We start from the raw sequence: 23,198 nt of genomic DNA on the forward strand, positions 1-23,198 counted from the left end.
CCCATTTGTGTAAATGACAATATACATTCACACAATACTTTCCCTAGTCGGGCCATCCCTTCATTTTTCGTGTCCAATAACGGTCATGGAACACTTTGCTGATTCTGTAGAAGCTCTAGGAATTGTGCTCTAACTCCATTTAAAGCGACCACACTTCTCTCCAACATAGGTGATTTCCCTTTAAATCATTAGAAGGTTTATGGTTTACTATGATTTACACAAATCATCTTTCCACTTATTATGCTTAACCTCATAACAATGTCACAGAATATTATAGGAATGGACTAGGACGTATCTAAACACCCTTTTATAGTTTAGGGGGATATATAAATATATATACTAGCCCATATATAAACATATATATTAGCTTTGCCCCCACAGTGACTACCCTTCGATTCATGATTAAGTTGTCCTATTGAACCTAGATCTTGTGATTTCCAGTCAACTACGTTATATTTCCCTCATGTCCCCTTTTCCATGGTTTTAGTCTCATTCCACAACTTGATCTCTTATCAACCCGCTAGTTGTTGGATCCAAATTTATCTTTCACTTCGTTAAGTCAATAATTTTCAATTTAGATCAGTTGTTCTAACATGTTCTTGACTTACTAGTCAGTTTTGCCCTTTAATCAATTCGTAAGACTTATAACTCATGATCTCATCATGGATTTAGTTATGTATCTTGTCTTTAGAATGACATGAAACTCAATTCATGGCTAGACACGTTTCCATCATGCCTTTGGTATGTCATAACTGACTTCTTACTAGATTTTGAATATAACCAATTGGCATTCAAGTCCAATCAACTTGATTGACTCCATATAACCATTGTGTACTCCACTTGGTCATGTGTTTGCAACATTTATTTGGATTACTAAAATCCTTATCGCCAAACCCTCCGCGTTCAAATGCAAGTCACCCCACATTTAAGTGTTATTGGATAACATCTAAATGGGGTGATGAAAGGTTCTGCCTTTCATTTCGAGTTTAAGAAAAGTTGTCAACTACCATTTCTACATACACTAAAGGGTTGTTTCTTAAATGGAGCTTATCACCACACATTGCTTGCACTTTGAATAAGTTTGAGTAATCCTTTTGGTTTGAAGTGAAATTATATTTATAGTTTGATTTAAGCACAAAATTCATTCTTATGTCATAACATATTTTGAATGTTTAAAGTTAATTTAATCTCCGTTGAGCATGTAAATTAACAAGTATTAGTCTAGTATGCTTTAGACCATAATACTATTGCATGTGAATAGAAAATACATCATTCTGATTCTTCACAGCCTTAGGACATAACACTCTTTCTCTTGCGAACATTCGTTTCTTAGTTTAGACACAATAGCGAAATTTTATTTCACCTTCCAAAACCTCGGTTTCTAGGAAGGTCTTGAAAACCATAGTTAACTTCATCCGTTAGGATCACAAGTCATTTGCCTTTAATCTCCAAGGCTTCACCATTGACTCACAAGGACTTTGAACATAAGTCTTACTCCAAGTCATTGTGATGACCACATTCATCACGAAACAAGATGAATAATATTTGTATAGATCACTAAAGTCTTCTAATATAGTCAAATAGATTGACACTCAAGAAAATGGCAATGCCAATTGCCTAAAGTGATTTATATATTTTCATTGTTGTTACCTTGAAAACCATGTAATGAAATACTCTCCCCAATTTAAGGACAAATCCTCATATAGTTCAAACAACATTGATGGAGATAGAAGCATCTACAAGTCCATCACTATTGTAAATATCTCATAATAAATTTGCTATGTTATTAAAATCATTTACAATAATAACATATATTTCTTCCATATGTTATAGTCTTCGAAAACATACATGTGTATTTCCATGTTGATGCTCTCAACAGTAGATTACATATCTCGTTTGCGTGTATTTCATCTCAACATATTTGCCACGTTTTTCATGATTCTCGCATGATGTGGTTAGACGGTTGTTGTCTCATTTATGACTTCTTACATTAGTCACTATTACATTTCGCTCATTGTGTTTGTGCAAATCACTTCTTGCACCTTCTGTTAAAATACATTCTTAATAAAATCGTAAAAGAAGTATCTTTAAATACACGTCTTGCATTTTTCTTTTATATTTATCATTTATTAGATTTGGTCAACTTGTTTATATATAATAACTAGATAGAAGCACCCCTCGCATTACGGGGGTGCGTAGAATCATGCGTCGTGCGTGGTGCATAGAACCGCGCCTCGTTTATTATGAAAGCACGGTCTCATTCCATTGCATATATGGTTATGTCTTCTTTTTAGGTTGGGTACTCGATTTTTTTTCAACATGTTAACATTTGAATTTCAAATTCGTATCTAGATAAATATGACATAATTCTTATAAGGAACAATTTAAAACGTGGGACTGGTGGGGGGAATATTTTGAGATGGGATTATTAATGGCCAATAAGGTGTAGGTAGAATTATTACAGGCCAATTCCCCTTAATTTTAAAGTTTTATTTGTTAAGTTTACACGTTTTAAATTGTTCCTTATAAGAAGGGGAATTGGCCTGTAATAATCTCACCTATACCTTATTGGCCATTAATAATCTCATCTCAAAATATTCCCCCCACCAGTCCCACCTTTCACCTATTTTTCCTACAATGGTCCCCCGTTAAAAAAACTTAACGGAGTTAAGCTTTTTTCCAAATTACAAACAGATTTTTAGGGCTTTTGATCAGAACGATGATATGAGTCCATTGATGTAAAACTTACTTCGAAATGGTGCTCCAAGTGACTTGATTTTGGTTAATTGGAAATTTCAACACCCGAATTGAAGCGCCGTTTTCATCGTTTGGAGCACCGTTTCGAGGCAAGTTTTACATCAATGGACTCGTATCGTTGTTCTAATCAAAAGCCCTAAAAATCTGTTTGTAATTTGGAAAAAAGCTTAACTCCGTTAAATTTTTTAACGGGGGACCATTATAGGAAAAATAGGTGAAAGATGGGACTAATGGGGGGAATATTCTGAGGTGGGATTATTAATGACCAATAAGTTCTAGATGGGATTATTACAGACCAATTTTCCTAAAATTAATAAACCTACCAAATTTAAATTGTCTCTATTTCCTAATGGAAGAATAATAGTTTTTTTATTTTTCTGCTTTAAAAATTAATAAACCAACCAAATTTAAATTGTCTCTATTTTCTAGTAGAAGAATAATAGTTTTTTACTTTTCTATTTTACTTGAATTACGACTTTTAATATGTAACTTACCTGCTTTTCATAATTTACGTTATCAATTCTCACTTATTCATATATTCATATATATGTATTAATTTCAAACATAACCGAGGAACAGTGAATTCACGTTAACGGCGTCAAATGGTTTAACACTTTAACTTTACTGGTTTAACAACGTTCACATGTACACAGAAGGCGATGGAGCCATCACCTCCGGCCGGCATCCTCATCTCGGTGCCCACTTCGACGGTGATGATGATGGTAACGGTGCCTACCTACCTACGTCATTCATCGGCTCTTATTCTTAGGATGCCTATCGTCTTCCTCGCAGGAAGGTTCAATCCTCTTTCATCTGCTTCGTTTTCGCCCCTTCATACGAACAGGAACGCCGCCTATTAGGGTTCACTGCGAAACTCAACTCTCCTCTCAGGTATTATTTTTTTCCCTTTTTTTGTTATTGATTGTGCTCTATTCTGTTGCATGGGTTTGATAGTATCGTCTGGAGGATTGAAGAAAGAAAGAAGAATTGGGGAAAATAGGGGTTTCAGAGTTTGATTTTGTTATCTATGAAGCATATTGAGTGAAATTGGGGTAAAATTTGGGGAAATTAGGGTTTCAAATTGTTGATTTAGGATGAAATTGACAAGTGAGATTCGATTAGTGTGTTGATTGTACTAATTTTGAGGTTGATTGAAGCTGATTTTGTGTATGACAGTGATGAATTATGAGTTTTTTAGTTTAGGTTGGAAGTTTATTAGAAAAAAAAAACACAATTGGTTTACTTGTGAGTTGTGACTATCAGACCATGATTATTCTTGTGACGGGATTTTAAATAATAAGCATGTGTGACTTTTTAATCAAGTCATAATAAATAGGTGTCGGTTATTAGCAGCGTTGTTGCGTTGATCATGTGTTAAACAACATAAAAAAGATCGTTTTGTTTGTATTTGAAGTTTAAACTGAAGTTAAACTTTTAGGCTATTTAGTTTAAGCTTATGAGGATTAGACTTCCGACAAAAGTGAGGATCGAGAGAATAAGAATATCTTAGCATACCGATGTTGACCGACTATAAAGCACATTAATAAACCCTTAGGAACTAGATTCTTACCTTCCTTAGATTCTTCTTACTTGAATTCACAAAAACAGGTTGTATTTTATCCTTTTTATATGCATTGAGGCATTGTATAAGGTTTGATTATGTTTTTCCTCTTCAGTCTCGCGTGTATAAACTTCACGCATATGAAGTTAAACATTATTAATGAACTTATAATTAGCTCATTTAGCCGTCGAACGCCGCTTCATCACAGCTAATCACCGCCGTCCTCTGATTTGTGATTTTAGATTGGCAAAGTAATAAATAATATGTTTACTTCAGACTCAGTTGAGTTGAGATCTAGAGCAGCAATAGTTTTGTGTGAACTCTTTGTTTGAACTGTAAAACTTTAATGCTAGCAAACATCACAATTGTCGTGGAAGTCATGGATTAGGTGTTCGATTTTCTACGCCTTCGATGTAGTATGTAAATTAGACTACTGAACTCTTTGCATAAGGTTAACTTGGTGATTGGATCAGGGTAAGAGGCCAATGCAAGCCAATTAAGTTGGCTAATGCTATTTTTACTTTTGCTTTCTTGAAATATTGCATGAAAAATTGAAGGCAAGTATATGTTATGACTTTGAAAAAAAGATTTGAGACCTACAACTGAATGACTAATTTTTACTTGGACTTAATTATTTTTTAAATATATTTAATGTACACAATCTAGAGAGAGGGAAGAAAAGAAACATTGGCTAGAATATTGAAAGTTTTTATTCACCAATATGTTCGAGTTGATTGTTGTGAAAAAAAGGTCAAAACAGATAATTTTAAGTCAAAAATAGGTAAATGTTTGTGTGGGTCAAAATGTGTTGGATCAGGAGAGATTGACCTGTGAACTTCTATCTACTCAGATTTTTAAACATTGTGAACTATAGTAACAAATACTATTCTATTACAGTTATAATCTCATTTGTTTGAATAAATCAATTTAGTAGGTTTTCCTATGCCATGTAAATCATCTACTTTTACCCGTTAAATGAGTTGAAAAAAAAAACCTTTTCTTATTATTATATGACCTTTTTCAACTGTAATCTAACTGCTTTTGGAGCAAATATCTTGCACACGGTCAGATACATATACAAAAGACAAGGTGCACAAGAGCTCGGAAGAAGCAATTTACCTTAATGGTCCAACGGGTTCAGAACAGAGGGCATTTTTGGAAATCACAAATTACTACAACAAAAGGTAAGCAGAAGCAATTTTGATCAAATTTTTATCTCACTTAACCAATTTTGTGTGTCTTATATCAAAGTTTGTATATATAGTTTGATCAATCAGAAGCAGTTCGAGTTTTGAAAGATATTGCACTCTTTAGTATTTAAAAAAGTGTATCCGTTTGTGTAGAAAACGTAATGGGTCAAAATGAGCTTTAATTTGTACTACTTCGAATGGGATTCTAATGTTATCATGATTTGTTTCATTTGTTATAGAATGATTCGGATTAACGCGCCGCAACGCGCGTGGGGTTAAAACCTAGTATATATTAATTCACAACATAACCGAACAACAGTGAACTGACGGTAACGGCGTCAGCTTTATCATCTTCTAAACCCTAAATCACATTCTTCACTTCTTCTTCACCAGATCGACACCTTCCCACCACCGCCCTCCATCATCGTCTTCAACGCCAACGCCACTCACTCCGTCGCCCACATCCGCCTCCATCTCCATCACCACTTCCCTGTCGCTGCTTCCGACCACCACGGCCTCACCCGTCTTCTCCAGCCATACCGGAACCACTACGAACCACCGTAGATCTGTGGTTATCTATGATACAAATGAGATTGTGAGGTATTAGAGAAAGAAATGGAGCGATGATTATTGCACCACCGTTGCCGGAGGCACCGGCTTCAGGTCAGCGTTTTGGTTTTTATTTTTCTTTGCATTTTGTGGTTTAATGTTGGGTTACTTTGTGGTGTGGTTGTTACAACCGCTGGTATTGTTGTTTCACCACCGCCGATGATTGGAGCCTGCCTATTGGCGTGGCAACTCCGGTTGCAGCCTGGGCGACACTGAGTCGTCAAGACGATGACGATCTATTAGATCCGGGTCTGTTGGTTTAGTTAAATCTGTTTTTTGTGAGGGTGAGATTTGAGATTTTGATATTGTCGGTGGTTTACGAATCTCTATGACGGCGACGAACGGTGGTTGTGGATGTATAGTGTTTCCTTAATTTTGGGGGTTTCGTGGTTAGCTTTTGTGTCATTGTTGCACGTGAGTTTGAAACCAGCTATGGTTGTTGCTTTTTTTTCCATGGATATCGATGTGTTGAGCTATGATGATGTTGTATGAAGTTTTTGGTGGTCTGATATACGATGCTTACCTGGCCGTGATGGTTTCCTGAGCCTTGGATGTGTGTTTCCGTTAACCTTTGTGTGCATTATGTTGTTATATTTTGTTATGGGTTGTACCCACTTCGTGTCTGTAACGAACTTAGATTGGGTGATGATGATTATGATGCATTCTTGGCATGGCAACTGTGATGCTTGAAATCAAGCAACCAGAACTGCAGCCATGAAATTAGAATCTGAGCCTAAAATCTTTAAATTGAACATGTGAGGAAGAGGATTTTTTTTTGCGAAAGATTGATCGGGACTGTGCTAATGAAGAAGAAGGTTTCTTAGATTGGAACATGGGTGTCTGTTTGATTTAATTTTAACTTTACTAACCATTTACATTTGTGGTGTCATCCGCAAGTGTCATTTGGGATATTGTAAACACACTCAAGGGGCGTGGCGTGGCGTGGCTTAAACTATGATCCGGAGGTTAATTATAACCAGAGTTTGCTGATCGACTACACGGTAACGTGTAGTCAATTTCGTTTCCCGCGATCGTTCTCATACCGTTGCACCATTCGGAGTTCCGCCTTCACAATGAACAGGTACGCCTCTAACGAAAACCTAACTGAACCCTAGGAAGTTAATAAATTTTATAAACTGCTCAGGCTACCATGGTTGAGCAGTCGTTGAGCCTGCGGGTTTAGGTTTGTTTTCTGGTTCGTCTTCGTCGAATGAGTTTAGGGCTCGACCATGGGGTTGTTTGATTTCACTTTATATCTTTCAATTTATATTACATTGAGTTGTTTTTGTATATGTGGGGGTTGCCATGAAAATGAGCTTAAAACGTTTTAACTTTTGATATTTGATACTCAGGTTGTTAATTTGGACATCCAATCCCAAATGTGTGGGCTTGGTAAAATTTGCAAGTTGGTAAAAATGAGTGCTGAATAGGCGCACTAAAAAGGCGGGTCAGAATCGGAGATTAGCCATAAACGAACTTTTCCATCTCACCATCAACTTCCAAATAGCTGCAAGAAAGGCAATCGAAGCAGGTTTTGACCAGCCTTCAAGATTCACCTAGCAAACACACAATCGACCAGTTCATGAAAGATTAAGTTTTTACCTCTTATAGCGTTTATGCTTTGTTTGTATACGGTGCGACTTAATTAGTATGCCCCTAGCCGCATCGCCGCAACGCGGCGGGGCTTACATCTAGTATGTATTAATTGACAAATGGTCGGTACAATAGTAAAGTATCCAAGACTCTTTATTTGACACCGAACTTTTCATCTTCTATGTTTCTATGCTCTCTGCTTTAGTCTCTCTCTACAATCATCGCCTCTGCTTTTGCTCTCTCTTCAATCACCGCCAAAACACCACCATAACAACAACAAAACCTTCAGAGACAGAGATCCGAAGCCGGTGAGTCTCAGAGACAGAGATCCGAAGCCGGTGAGTCTCCGGTCACCGGCCTCCGGCGCGAAGCCGGTGAACCATGATGGCAGCAGTGACGGCGTCGTGGCTCGAAGTCGAAATAGTTATACTTATATAACAATTTGCGTTGTTCTTGTCTACAGTTTCCGTTTATAGGTTTTGATGACTACATCTGCCGGTAACCTTGATAACCCACGTCACTCAACCCACCGCTTATACCACTGGTAACCCTCCCTCAAATTGGGTTTTCCGACACAACCATCGCCATATCAACACTGTGAACCGAGGTTTTCTGGTGGGTAACGACCATCGTCACCACAATCCCCTTCTCAAAAAGTAGGGCAATTCCTCACCACAATCCACATCACTACAACACCTGACATCCTCCACCAACACAGGCGCCCTACACCAACATCATCGTTGCTCTTAAATCAAGCTATTAAATTAGAGTTTCATCGCTCTGTTTCTCTCCCTTAAGGTAACATCTGTAATTCAGTATATCAACATCGGTAACAATTATAAATTGCTTTGATTTGTATCAACTTGATTGCCTAGGGGATGATATTCATGATGTTTAAGTAAAAAGTTAATTTGTTTAAGTAAGAAGATTATAAATTGCTTTGATTTATCACAGATAATAGGATTTAGGGTTTGGCTCATCTGGTTTGACTAAAAAAGTCAAAGATTTTAGATTTTTGGTTCCTGAGTATTTATTTAGGTTATAGGTTATGAACTTTCACTTTGCTAATAAAGTTGGGGTTTGCAGAAAAGAGTTTGTCTTGATTATTGTACAGGTTTGATTCAGCCATTAAGGTAGCAAAGGCATTTGTAAATCTAAGCAGGATTCATATTAGTGTTAATAATTTGAAACAAGATCTAACTAAAAAATAACGATGTGTCAGTGTTTCTGATTTTGGTTAATTAAAGACGCTCCAACATCAGTTAGCTTTTACGCTTTAAAGTAGGTGTTCAATTTAGTTATTGTTGTTGAAACATGTTTTCGTATTAAAATGACTACTTTTTTAGGCAAGTTTGTTGGTATTAGTTTCTAATATTTCAATTATCAATAATTATGTTAGTTATTATTAATTCAAAACATAACCGAGCAATAGTGTTTTAATGGTAACGGCGGTTAGCGAGTTCTTTTATTTTCCTTTTGATTCGATCTATGCTGTTCGTCATAGGACCTGCTCATATCATCACCACCACATCGTTCCCATCATCCTTGACGACAATTTTCTGCCGATGCTTCAACCCAACCACCACCACCGTCACTGCCAGCACCGCGCCGCTGGTAACGTTGGGTTGAGATGGAACTGAAGGTAGGCGAAGAGGGAGGATGTCCATGAATTCGATTGCCAACTGCAGGTGTTGATTTCCGGCGAACTGGAGCTATTCTGGTGAAGGAGGTGAGATCTGGTTGCTATTGTATTTTTTGGAAGTGGTGACCGACGGTGTTTCCTTATAACGTGGCGGTGGTGGTTGATACGTTAGACAACGATACTCGGCTGCTGGGGTGATTTCGGACAACCTAATATTCTGACAAGCTGTTGCGCGGGTCTCCGGTCAGGAGTCGTGACATGGTGTTGAAGGTCCGATGGGAGAAAGAGTAACTTGGGTTTTGTCATTTGTGATAAACTTGGTTGATTTTGGGGTTTTGAATGAGAAGACTGAAAGGACATGATCTGTGGGAGTAGCAGCAACTTTTGAAGATAATTTTTGTTAACACTATATTAATATTATGATCAGGTTAATTTTGTTTGCCTTGGCATAGAAAAATCCAAAGCTAAAACATTTCGTTAGCAATGAAGAATTGTAATTTCTTTTGTGAAATTGAAATGATAAATTCATTTGTTTAAGGTAGTATTTATGATAAATTGACATTGTATACCTATCGTATTGTGTCAAATTGAACATCAGTATCAGTACATTAATTAATACATAAACCCATATTGTGACGAATCAAACTTATATCATCTGAACAACATCAGTAGTGATACCGGTATTCAGTTTCATAATTTTCCATCAATGTAAAACACCTCTTGATACTATACCAAATGTCTCTATAAACAACCGCCGTGAAACGCGGAAAAACCCACTAGTTTCTATCAATTCTCATTACTCTATCTTCCAGAACACGCCTTATCTTTTCTCAACAAAATTGGACCTTCCTTTCAAGATTATGATGATGTATGTATATTTTGTAAATCTAGTATGCAATGGTTCTAAATTACTGGTTCATGACAATAACAGATCTCTTGTTCATGGGTCTAGGTATTCAAACATTACTTGAATCAACCCGACCAAAGCAACCCGAGATCCAAAATGAACCTTTAGGCCAGTCGTCACATATGACATTCTTTTTTTTTACCCAACTCAACACCTCCAAGAAATCAACAAAATCAAGACTTAAACAAAACCCACTTCAAATCTTAGGTCATGACCTGATACAAACAAAAATCAAACTCAACAATCATCTGGAATTCCATGTGCAAGTTTTTAAGCCCCTCCCCTCCCCCCCCCCCCCCCAAAAAAAAAAAAAAAAAAAAAAAACAACCAGTAGCGGTGTGAAGGGGTATGGTCCCAAAAAGTTGCGCAAACCTCAGATCAGGTTACGCGTGAGACCATACTCCTTAACACAACAACTTGTTAACAACAACCTCGCGCGACCTACATCGCACTACGATTTATCCCGCGCGAGGGATTGCACACAACAAACCCAGATATCAGCACTTAGCATAAAACAATGGAAGAAATGAGCCACTCAGCAGGGAAGCGCGCGGCTACCTACAGTGGTACATAAGGTACAAGTGGCAGTAAAAGGAGCCAATGAGCGTCTAGCAGGCTCTGGTCAATCGTGCGCCACGATCGCCTGACGAGAAGTACACAAGGACGCCTACATGGCACCAATCAGAGGACGGAGACAACTGTCCCACGATCTCCACTCATCTGCTGATGACAGAAGGACAACAAGGCCGACAACAATGACACGTGGCTCCAATCAAGGTGCGCCAGCACCAACGAGCATCTAGAAGCCACTAAGCGGTCGACGCCAGTGAGACAAAGAGCATATCCGTTTTGTTGTCCGCTTCTGGCCCAAGGCCCATCAGCCCATAACCCCTCACACCTCTCCGGCTATAAATAGAGACCTCATTCCACAGGTTAAACATTCTATTCTCTCGGCTCTTACTCTTTACACTTAATCACTCTCAAAGCAGTCGCTTATTCTCACGCCGGAGCCTGGTTAAGAGGGAAACCCCCACATTCCCCTCTTAACGAGTAACGGTGTTCTGTTTTGCAGGTTAGATCACCAAGTCGGAGCTCAAATATCCTTAAAGAAGATTAACCCTCATGAAAGGAACATAAACCAATCTAATTAACTCCCAAATTAGATCACTGTTTCTTCATTGGCGCCCACCGATTTTTTTTCTATAACCACCCTCATCTTCTTTTATTTGAGCCTTTGACACCTCTTCCTTCCTTCGACTATGACTGGTCAAGGAATCATCCCAGAGTTCGGTTTCGGAACCAACTCTAACACGGCGTTGGGCGAAGGAATCCAAAACTTCCAAGCCCAACAAATCGAAGAAATCGGCGAAGTTGAAATCAACAATACTGGGGGTCCGCGCGGGAGTTTCACCCGCATCACCCAAGTGGTCACCCCAGGGAACGGAGAAGGACCTTCGAACACAGCGCCACCTCAAAATGTATCTGCATTACTTGGCTTACCAGAAGGCGAAACCCCAGCCTCATGGTATGCCAAGAACATCGCCACTATCAATGCAGCATACCAATCGCTCATCGCGCAGCAGGCAGTTTTGACGGCAGAACCGTCCTTGGTCACCCCTCAGAGTCAGGGGGTGCGCCAAATGCCCCCACCAGCCAATATACAAGGCAGAACCAACAGGCCTCCCCCTACAAGACGTTTAAGCGTACAAGACACGCGCGATACAAGAGGGGAAACGGATAGTTACTATGAATATCCGTCGAACCTTCAACGAGGCCCTGTTCACAGCCGGCTCACGCCGCGCAACATGAACAATGAATGGGAAGAAACGGACCCATATGATCCCACATGGGAAGGTGACGAAGAATCGTCAGTCTTTAATCGTTTACCAAAAAACCATGAGTACTACAAGCCAAGACAACACATTGGCTACACAGAAGAAGCTGAAAGAGATTTCCGCCTGGCATACAGACCAGCGGAAGCTGCGGAACACTCCAAGTTTATCCCGAAAATTTCACTCGCGCCGCTTTCACGAGAAAAGCTACCCCCAACTGTTGGGAAATTCAATGGGTTGACTGACCCAGACGATCACGTCAGAACATTCACGAGTGTGGGCTGCATGGGTGGGTGGAATATGCCCATGTGGTGCCACCTGTTCATTCAAACTCTTACCGGAGCGGCTCGCGCCTGGTTTGACAGCCTCCCGCTTGGGAAGATTAAATCATGGACAGATTTCAAGACGCAATTCTTAAGCTACTTTAGCCAACAACGTCGCTACCAACGCGACACAGCTGAAGTAGAAGATATTTGGCGAAGAGATGGTGAAGGTCTGGAGGACTTCATCACGCGTTTTGACAAAGAGTGCCTGGAAATTGGCGGCGTCAGTGAGCAACTCATGCGCTGTCACTTCAAAAAGGCTATACGCTGTGATAGTCTCATTAGAACCATCACAGGCAAAGATGGAATGCCGAAGGAGTGGGATAAACTGATGGAAGCCGCAAAAATCGTCGCGCAAACTGAGGAGTCCCTTGCTGGTGGAAAGGGCTACTACCCAGAAGATCGATTTTCAAGAGGAAGTACGCGCGACAACAACAACAAGCGTAACAAATACAAGAGTCATGACTGGAAGTCTGAGAGACCAAGAGGCCGTGACGACAGGCCGCGATACAAAGAAGATGCGCGAGAAACGATTGACCGAATCGGTTACAAGAAGGCGGTCAGAGACGACAATCGTGACAAACACTGGACTCCGCTCACAAAAACTCCAAAGGAGGTATTGATGACGGAGAATGTCGATTTCAAGGCGCCAAGGCCAATGACAAACAAGAAAGGGCAAGACCCTAACTTGTACTGCGATTTTCACAAAGATTCAGGGCACCTGACTGACGACTGTTACAGCTTGCACCAAGAAATCGAGAGAGCGCTCAAAAGCGGCAAGCTAAGCCATTTAGTGAAGAATGTACGCAAGGAAACCCGTCAACTCCAGCGCCACGATGAAGGGAACCACAAAAAGGTCCGTCGACTAGAAACTCACATGGTCAACGGACCCAGGTACAGCGCGAAAGAGAAAGGCAAACGCCCTTATGAACCTTCTTGGCAAGAGCAGCAAGTTATATTTCCAGTAGTGCGTGGCGGACCTCGCGCCACACGTCCTGTGGTCATCACCGGCATAATCGGGCATTATGAAACTGACTACATATTCATAGACTCGGGGAGTACTGCCGACATTATTTACGAACAGTGTTTCAATCAGTTGGATGAAGAGGATAAAGCGCGACTCGAACCTGTCGATTATCCTTTGTCTGGATTTTGCAACGAGATGGTTTTTCCTCTCGGACAGATCAGTTTCCCCGTCACGCTCTCTGACGGGAAACACTCAAGAACAACAAATGTGAACTTCATGGTAATGCCAGTGAAATCGAGGCATGATGTGCTTATTGGGAGGGAAACACAAGGCGAGCTAAACATGGTGACTTCAACGCCTCACTCTGCGATAGGTTTCCCAACCAAGACAGGAGTAGCAATCATATATGCCAAGAAAGAAGTAATGTCAACTGAAGAGCTGCCCCCAACAAAGGCGGCGAAGGTCTCCACGACCGAGCCGGAGAAATGGGTTTTAAACCGAAAATACCCCGAGCAGACTGTGACAATTGGCCACGACATTTCGTCAGACATCAGAACACGTCTAAAGCAACTGCTGTTTCGAAACATGGATATATTTGCCTGGACACCGGCAGACATGACCGGTGTCCCGCGCAACATCACCGAGCATTGCTTAAACACGTACCCATCTGTCCAGCCAAAGGTCCAAAGAAGGCGCAGCCTAGGGGCAGACAAGACAAAAGCAATGAACGAGCAGGTATGTGAGCTGCTCAAAGCCGGGATCCTGCGAGAGGTAAGATATCAGAGTTGGGTGGCGAACCCCGTGATGGTCGAAAAATCAAATGGCGGATGGCGCATGTGCGTAGACTACACTGATCTCAACAAGGCGTGCCCAAAGGATTGCTATTCCTTGCCTGAGATCGATAAAAAAATAGATTCTCTCGCACCATACCGGTGGAAGTGCTTTTTGGATTGCTACAAAGGATACCATCAAGTACAGATGAAGCTAGAAGATGAAGACAAGACAGCGTTCAAAACGGATCTTGGAATCTTCTGCTACACAAAGATGCCTTTTGGCCTGAAGAATGCAGGCGCGACATATCAACGCTTGATGGACAAGACCTTCGCAGGTGACATCGGAAAGCATATTGAGGTTTATATCGATGATCTAGTGGTTAAAAGTCCTGAGGAGGACCAAATGTTGAAAGACATCGAGAAAACGTTCAACTCATTGCGCAGCGTAAATATGAAGCTAAATCCAGCCAAGTGTTCCTTTGGCATGGAAGAGGGGAAGTTTCTAGGCTTCATTGTCACAAACGACGGTTTCAAGGTGAATCCAGAGAAAGTACAAGCTATTGAGCGAATGCCCTCACCGAGAAACATCAAGGAAATGCAACGACTAGCCGGCCGGCTGGCCGCGCTTAATCGTTTTCTCTCCAATCACGCCGCAAAGTCGTATCCCTTCATTAGCACGTTGCGCAATTGCGTGAAGAAGCAAGAGTTCAAATGGACCCCGGAAGCCGAAACAGCTTTTCAACAAATGAAAGCGTGTTTGATCGAACTCCCTACCCTGACTGCACCATTTGAGAAGGAGCCCCTCGTACTGTACTTGTCCTCCTCGGATAAGGCAGTAGGGTCAGTGTTATTGGTCGACAGAAACGGGGTACAAACCCCGATCTACTATGTCAGCAGGGTACTCACTGACCCAGAAACAAGATATTCCACAATGGAAAAGCTGGTTCTTGCACTGCTACACGCCTCCCGAAGGTTGCGCCGATACTTCACAGGCCATGTGATAACTGTGCTTACAAATTTCCACATTGGCACCATACTACAGAAGCCTGAGACATCAGGCAGGTTGGCAAAATGGGCCATTGAACTGGGCGACCACAACATCTTGTATAGACCGCGCCCGGCCATTAAGGGCCAGGTCCTCGCCGACTTTATCACAGAAGTGCCGGCTCAGGAATGCGAGATGATAGAGACTCCCAAGGAAAATACAACAGAGGAGACTTGGATGCTTTACACCGACGGGGCATCAAATGAAGATGGCGCGGGAGCAGGTTTACGCCTAGTGAGCCCAGAAAAGCACGAGTTTACTTACGCCATTAAGTTGGACTTCAAAAACACCAACAACGAGGCTGAGTACGAAGCATTTCTGGCAGGCTTACGCCTCGCCATCAAGATGGGAGCAAGAAACTTGCGCGCACATGTTGACTCACTCCTGATAGCCAGTCAAGTAAACGGCATATACGACGCGAAGGGAGAAGTCATGGCTCTATATCTGGAACAAGCGAAAGAATTGCTCCAACAATTCGAAACTCACGAGGTTATACATATCAATCGCTCAGAAAACAAGCCTGCCGATGCCTTGAGCAAGCTTGCCTCGACTTCCTTTCAACATCTCGCCAAGGATGTAAGGATAGAGGTACTCAAGAATCCATCGGTATTACTGCGACAAGTGAACGTGATCGAAACAGGGCAACCATCGTGGATGACTCCAATCATCCAATACTTGCAAGAAGGGGTACTCCCTGAAAACAAAGCGGAAGCAAGAAAGATCCAAAACAAAGCCCTACAATACGAAATAAACGGCGGTATCTTGTACCGAAAATCCTTCCTAGGGCCACTACTGCGCTGTGTGGACCCCCAGGATGCGAATTATCTGATAAGGGAAATCCACGAAGGGATTTGCGGCATCCACTCCGGACCACAGATGGTTGTCGCGAAGATCATGAGCGCCGGTTACTACTAGCCTGGTATGCATGTTGACGCAATGAAGGAGATCCGCAAATGTGACTCTTGCCAGAGGCACTCTCCAAAAACGCTGCGCCCTAAAAATGATCTTATCCCCGTATCCACCGCATGGCCCTTTCAGCAATGGGGAATTGACATGGTGGGACCCTTCCCGGATGCTCCCGGCGCCGTAAAGTTCATCATAGTAGCTGTCGACTACTTCACAAAGTGGGTAGAAGCCAAAGCCCTTGCATCCACCACAGCTATGATTGTGCGCAAATTCATATGGGAGCACATCATATGCAGATTTGGCCTCCCGCTCAAGATCGTGACTGACAATGGAACCAACTTTGCTTCGGACGATCTTAAGAAATGGATGAAGGAGATGAACATCGAACACACTTTCACATCCGTTGCGCACCCACAAGGCAACGGACAAGTGGAAAGTGTGAACAAATGCATCGTCGAAGGGATAAAGGCCAGATTAGGAACAAGGCGGCGAGGATGGGTTGATGAGCTCCCAAGCATTTTATAGGCTCATCGGACCATGCCAAAGACAAGTACCGGCGAGACCCCTTTCAGCCTGGTCTATGGCTCAGAGGCGGTCATTCCGGCGGAGATTGGCCTGCCCTCGCCACGCATGACAACGGTCAACACAGTTGACAATGAAGCGGAAAGGCGCCTAGACTTGGACCTGTTAGAAGAAAGACGCGAAATCGCGAGAATCAGAGAGGCCAAGTACAAAACCCAGCTGGAAAGGTACTACAACACAAGGGTTCGCATTTGTACCTTCAACCCAGGGGAATACGTCTTCCGCGACAATGAAGCATCAAATGCGGAACGTCCAGGGAAATTGGCACCTAAGTGGGAAGGCCCATATCTGATTCATGAGGTCCTGGGCAAAGGGGCCTACAAATTGCGCACCCTAGATGGCCACATCTTACCAAGAACTTGGAATGCGCAACAATTGCGCAAATGTTACATGTAATCTATTTCGGCCTTGCGCCATCTTTCAATTCACTACGCCGGCTACAAGCCATTAGCAATTATGTATGAAGGCCTAAGCGCCCATTTCTGACTTGAATGAAAACATACGACATGTTTTTCTATTACATTTTTTCGTTACAAATGCATGCTAAACTTTTGATTAGCGCGAAAACGCTCCAGCATTTCAGGGTTGTTCAAACCACCTCCAAGGTCCTCCGCGAACAAAGCGCGAGACCGGGTGGATACCTTAATACTTAAAAAACGCTTCCATTTATTCGAGCTAATTTAACATAAAGTTTTTATAGCAATGCAATAATTGCAACGGAAAAAACAAAAAATGTTTCATTTCATTTAAAACTTGCGCAAATGCGCAGCATTGTACATAGAGTGTCCGAAGAAATTACAAAGGCACAAATGCCTATCAACCACCTATTCAACAAACTATCCTATTCATCGCGTCGATCATCACCATCATCTCCGTCATCTTCACCATCATCATCGTTGCCATCATCATCATTGCCATCATCATCACCATCACCGCCATCATCACCAGCTGGCTCCTCGTCGGACAACTCGACGGTAACTGGTGGATCGAGGACTGCCTTAAGACGCTGGCACCAGTCGTCTTTCTTCAACGATTCAACAACCAACTCCATGATAGGCAAGGAAAGGTTGTCATAGGAGTTTTCAGCACTTGCCAGTGCAGCATCAGCATGTTCCGTCACTGAGCAATGACTTATGTCAAATTCCTGCCCAAGCATCTGCTCAACGTGATCGGCACACTCCAGGTAGCCTCCCCGATGACCCACCGCACGCGCCGCATCTGTCAGAGCCGCTACGGCGCGGTCTAGCTCGCTCGCATTCAGGATGGAGTTGGCAACCTTCACAAAAAACAAAAAGCATTAAAGATAAAACTCTCAACAAGAAAAAGCATAAGACAAAGGCACTTACCAGCACTACTCCACGAGTGCGCATCCATTCAGCTTCTGAGACAAGCGTATCGACGATGCCTTGAGCCTCGGAGTAGTTGGTTTGGGCCACATTCAGCGCAGCAGTGCTAACAGCACGCGCCTCCTCAGCCGTAGCAGCCTTAACCCTCTCAGCTTCCAGGTCGATCTCCAACGACTCGCATCTGTCAATTTGCTCGTTTAAGCGACGTTTGAGCTCCGCAATCTCAGCGTCCTTGGCGTGGAGATCTCTGTCCTTGCTGGACAGTTGTAGTTTGACCTCAGACAATTCAACCTGAAGGCCGACAAAACAACTTAGGCCGATGTATTAACAAAATAGCAAGTATAAAGGAAAACAAATAGACTAACCTCCACCTGCTGTTTGGCAGCCTTCTCTCCCTGCGCCTCCTCTACCTTCGAGGTCAAGTCAGCAACTTTAGCCTCAAGATCAACTATTTTCTGTCGAGCCGCATAGGCGCGCTCATTGTCTTGGGCACAAATACGTTTAAAATCGGCCTTCTCCTTGGCCAGTTACTCTTCAACATTGTGGAGTTTTTTCTGCAGCCCCTCGCGGCCCCACTCTTCAGCCTTCTTGTCAGCCTCAAACTTGGCTCTCTCCTCACCAAACGCGGCTTTAGATTTTTCAAATTCAGCAATACGTTTCAGCATACGCTCGCGATAAGCCTCCCAGTCGGCGCGCTCCCTAACCATCGTTCGCCATTCGCGAACTATTTGATAGTTGGCAGCACGAGCGTTGGCCTCGCCAAGGATATAAGTACGATACAACATCTCGTGAGGTTTCGCCCTTTGCCGATTGACTTCAGCAGGTGTAAAGGAGTTCAAGAACCACTCGCGCGCAGGGCTGAACTCAATGAAGGTATCTTTCTGTTTTAAACTCCAGGGGGCTTGATGAGGAGCGTCACCACGTTCTTCTTCATTGTAAGTCTTGTAGTAAATATCCCCAACGGTGTCCTTCGCACCTATCACATTGGGGTTATAACCCCCAGCTCCACCAGAGCTCGCGCCGCTTGAGGAGAAGCGGCTGGAACCCTTGGAAGTAATAACAGGACCGGTGTTGGTTGGTTTGGTGACCTCAGGACCTGGAGATTTAAGAGGCTGATCCATAGCCTTTTTCGCCGTTAGCTCCTTCTCTAAGGCCTGCTTCCTCGCCACTTCAGCCAACCTCTCCTGTTCCGCCATCTGCTTCCTCTCCTCCTCCTCTTTTCTCTTTCTCTCCTCCTCTATCTTCTTCCTCTCTTCTTCTTTCTTTTTCTTCTCTTCCGCAACTCTCTTTTTCTCCTCCTCTCTCTTCCGATCCTCCTCCACCTTTCGCTGCGCCTCAGCAGCCTTCGCGGCATCCTGAGCAGCAGTGTCAGTGGACTTGACGGTAATCTTGGGCCTTTTCGCCGCAGCCTCACTGAACGTGACACCCTTCTCAGGGGTCTTCTTCTTGATTTCTGAAAAACAAAGCAAGTGCATTTGAGTAAAGAGAAAAGTATTAAGAAGAGAAGCGAAGAACTTACCAGGAGAAAATTTGTATAACGAGCGCAGCTTGCTCGTTTTCCCAACCACGGGAATCACAACAGATGTAGGGGCGGAAGCCACACCAGTCGTGGCTTCGCTCCTACCCCTCTTCCGCCCAATAAGATGGGCACCAGCATCTTCCTCTTCTACTTCTTCATCTTCTGGGAAAGACGGAGTCGCGCCAGCTTCAGGGTTGCGAGAACCCGCGCTCCCAGAACTCTTAGACCCACCAGCACCGGTCTTCCCCTTAGCTGCATGTGATAAACCTTCATATGAGTCACTGATTATCACATAGTCCTCTAAGTCACGTTGACGAAGGCGAAGAGTACCTTTGACAGCAGCAGATGTTGCGCGACTAGGGCCAGTGCCCTTACTGGTCACCTCAGGCTCCACCTTCTTCTTCCTCTTCACCGGTTTCTTCTTCTTCTCCTCGGGGTCAATCCCCAGGTCGCGCAACACACCTGCAAAGATTTTAGACCAAGAGCTTAGCTCGCCGCTGGAAGAACCTACGGACTCCTCGCTGGAAAGATAGAAAGTCTCTTTCCCAGCGAGAGTCACAGAGCGCAATGGACGAGGTTTAGGGTATTGCGCACCTTCAGTAGCGGTCGGCGGTGAAGCAAAAGCATCAGCAGCAGGAAACATGAAGTTTCCTTTAATCTGGTCATACCAGCTTTCCTCGTCATCGCGCAATGGGCGAACGCCCATGGAACCACCAAAGGTAGAGAAGGCAGCTTGGTAGAGTTGCGCTTCTACAAATGGAGATAAGTAAGTGACAATTACAGAAATCCTACTTAGAAACAGAATAAAGAAGACACTAACCTTGATCGCCGATCTTCAAAACCGGAACCTCCCTGCTGCTAGGTAACCACTGGTCACTCATCTTAGCAGCAACTAACACATTTTCCCCAAACACCCGATTTGAGGTTGGGGTTAGCTGCTGGTACCACCGAGCAGTTTTTGGGATGGGAAGATCTTCCTTCGGTATGGCCTCGGTCCAGTCCCTAAAGGGCATGGCAATCGGCAAGACTTCTTCCCTGATGAAGAAGAACTTGGGTTTCCAGTCGTGGAAACTCTTAGGAGGATTCAACAAGATCTTCTTTGCCGCGCCCCGGCTTGCAAACGAGAAGAACCCCATCGTTCTCTGCAACTGGTAGAAAGCACGAAACTTATCTACCGATGGCTCGACGCCATGGGAATGGCACAAAAATTCAAAGTGTCGTACCCTCACCATCCCGGGAGGGCTCATCTGAGATATATGGAAATTGTAGTAAGAAAGGATACTGCCTAGGAAGTTGGTCGCCGGCAGTCGGAAATTACCCTGAAGAAAGAAGTCTTCATACAGGGTAATGTAACCGGGTGGTGCATCAGCCGCGGTCTGGCCCTGAGCCGGATACCGGGCATCCCACTCCGGTGGGAATCTGAAACTACGAACAATCTGTTCGAAGAGACCTAAGTCCCATCTAAGGACAGGAACTGGTCCTTCCTCACTAACAGGAGCCTCTTGGTGTTCTTCACTCATCTTTTTAGAAAGATCTGGAAAAAAGCTTGAAGAAAAGTTTGAAGATTTGAAGAAATCTTGAAGAGACGAAGAACACTTTGAAGATTCAAAGAGTTTTTGAGAGAAAAGTGGAGAAGAAACGAAGAGAAGTGAGAATCTCTCACCTTCTCTTCGGATATATATACCCATCGCATTTAATGCGATGGGTAACCGTGCCGCGTTCGCCGCTAGGTTAACCAACAGGAGGTTGCCACGTCAAGCGGGAAACCAGGGGTGACGGTTACCACGCGCGCGTGGGCCTCACTCTCCTGACATGAAGTGCAACCGCCGCAGGCGGCATGATGACACCCGTGCCAGGGGTCAACTCAAACGTCGCTCTCAGCGACTTATCTCGCCAACCTGTCAGAAGTTCAAATTTCGAAGTTTCCCGCCATAAAACATGCAAGTAACTTCATGCAGAAGTCACATGAGCCGCGCCAGATATACGTAAACTACTATAACCTCGCGCGCCTAAAAGGCCAAACAATAAATCACTCAACACCTGCCTAGTACCTGCGCATTTAAAACGACAGTTTTCAATGTACGCCATACAAGTCAGGATCAAAAGAACCATTTCCCCTTCTCTTATTTTTTATTAAGTCCAGAGCTCCAACCACTTGCGTTGCGCATGGTGCAGCACTGGACTGGGGGGACTTGAAGGGGTATGGTCCCAAAAAGTTGCGCAAACCTCAGATCAGGTTACGCGTGAGACCATACTCCTTAACACAACAACTTGTTAACAACAACCTCGCGCGACCTACATCGCACTACGATTTATCCCGCGCGAGGGATTGCACACAACAAACCCAGATATCAGCACTTAGCATAAAACAATGGAAGAAATGAGCCACTCAGCAGGGAAGCGCGCGGCTACCTACAGTGGTACATAAGGTACAAGTGGCAGTAAAAGGAGCCAATGAGCGTCTAGCAGGCTCTGGTCAATCGTGCGCCACGATCGCCTGACGAGAAGTACACAAGGACGCCTACATAGCACCAATCAGAGGACGGAGACAACTGTCCCACGATCTCCACTCATCTGCTGATGACAGAAGGACAACAAGGCCGACAACAATGACACGTGGCTCCAATCAAGGTGCGCCAGCACCAACGAGCATCTAGAAGCCACTAAGCGGTCGACGCCAGTGAGACAAAGAGCATATCCGTTTTGTTGTCCGCTTCTGGCCCAAGGCCCATCAGCCCATAACCCCTCACACCTCTCCGGCTATAAATAGAGACCTCATTCCACAGGTTAAACATTCTATTCTCTCGGCTCTTACTCTTTACACTTAATCACTCTCAAAGCAGTCGCTTATTCTTACGCGGAGCCTGGTTAAGAGGGAAACCCCCACATTCCCCTCTTAACGAGTAACGGTGTTCTGTTTTGCAGGTTAGATCACCAAGTCGGAGCTCAAATATCCTTAAAGAAGATTAACCCTCATGAAAGGAACATAAACCAATCTAATTAACTCCCAAATTAGATCACTGTTTCTTCACGGTGGGTTTTACAAAAACAAAACTCACATCATGAAAGCATGTGAACCCACCCAAACAGACACCAAAGCGTTGTCGAAACAACAAGCATCATGCGGTGGGTTTTTAAAAAGCCCAAACAAAACTCACATGCAGAAAAAATGTCAACCACCCAACCTGACACCTACTTACGGTACCGACTCGATAGATACCGGCGACGACTATTTAAACAGATGTCACCGTGGACATCTAGATGCAAGGGAGAGAGAGAGAGAGAGAGAGAAGAGTTAGGGGTAGAGAAGCCATGGGTCCGCCACACATACACCAGTTACTGACCACCATACACTCTCGATCTCCCCCTCAGATTATCTAGTTACACACAAATATGTGTTTTTGTTTGGGGATAAAAGAGAAATGTAGAGAGAAATGAGAAAACCATGGAGAAATGTAGATAGTGGGTCTAAATAAACCAGGCAAATAACCCACCATCTCATAATACCAGCCCACAATATGCACAAAATCACCGTACAAACAAAGATGTGCAAAGCACAAACATACAAACTAAGCACAAAGTACAAACCACACACTAAGCACAACATACAACCTCTTATAGCAGAAATGATACTAATTATAGTATT

The 23,198-nt window shown here is 43.3% G+C and overlaps 1 protein-coding gene across 6 annotated transcripts; it reads left to right on the top strand.

Annotated features, from left to right (window-relative positions):
• The first annotated feature begins 3,323 nt into the window (after positions 1 to 3,323).
• LOC110895409 lies at positions 3,324 to 9,956 on the top strand. Of its 6 annotated transcripts, none has more exons than XR_004874972.1 (5): positions 3,324 to 3,648; positions 5,388 to 5,502; positions 5,902 to 7,198; positions 7,470 to 8,508; positions 9,215 to 9,917. XR_004874972.1 is itself a non-coding variant. In XM_022142717.2 (4 exons), exons 1-4 carry the CDS (start codon positions 3,417 to 3,419, stop codon positions 9,337 to 9,339), a joined length of 402 nt encoding a protein of 133 aa, XP_021998409.1. In that variant the 5' UTR covers positions 3,332 to 3,416; the 3' UTR covers positions 9,340 to 9,919. The 6 variants fall into 6 exon arrangements, 1 of the variants encoding a protein (XP_021998409.1); XR_004874971.1 differs by having other exon boundaries at positions 5,583 to 7,198; positions 9,215 to 9,902; XR_002567127.2 differs by having other exon boundaries at positions 5,748 to 7,198; positions 9,215 to 9,902.
• The last annotated feature ends 13,242 nt before the right edge of the window (positions 9,957 to 23,198 follow it).

The sequence above is a fragment of the Helianthus annuus genome, chromosome 12, assembly GCF_002127325.2.
Source record: "Helianthus annuus cultivar XRQ/B chromosome 12, HanXRQr2.0-SUNRISE, whole genome shotgun sequence".
Lineage (NCBI taxonomy): Eukaryota > Viridiplantae > Streptophyta > Magnoliopsida > Asterales > Asteraceae > Helianthus > Helianthus annuus.

What these genes read in the sequence shown, in the direction of transcription:
- LOC110895409 (XM_022142717.2), top strand. Translation starts at nt 3,417, where the DNA reads ATGGAGCCATCACCTCCGGCCGGCATCCTCATCTCGGTGCCCACTTCG. An exon ending in CTTCGACGGTGATGATGATG is followed by an intron (nt 3,480 to 3,549) that starts GTAACGGTGCCT and finishes TCTTCCTCGCAG; the next exon opens with GAAGGTTCAATCCTCTTTCA. An exon ending in ACAAATTACTACAACAAAAG is followed by an intron (nt 5,503 to 9,214) that starts GTAAGCAGAAGC and finishes TGTTCGTCATAG; the next exon opens with GACCTGCTCATATCATCACC.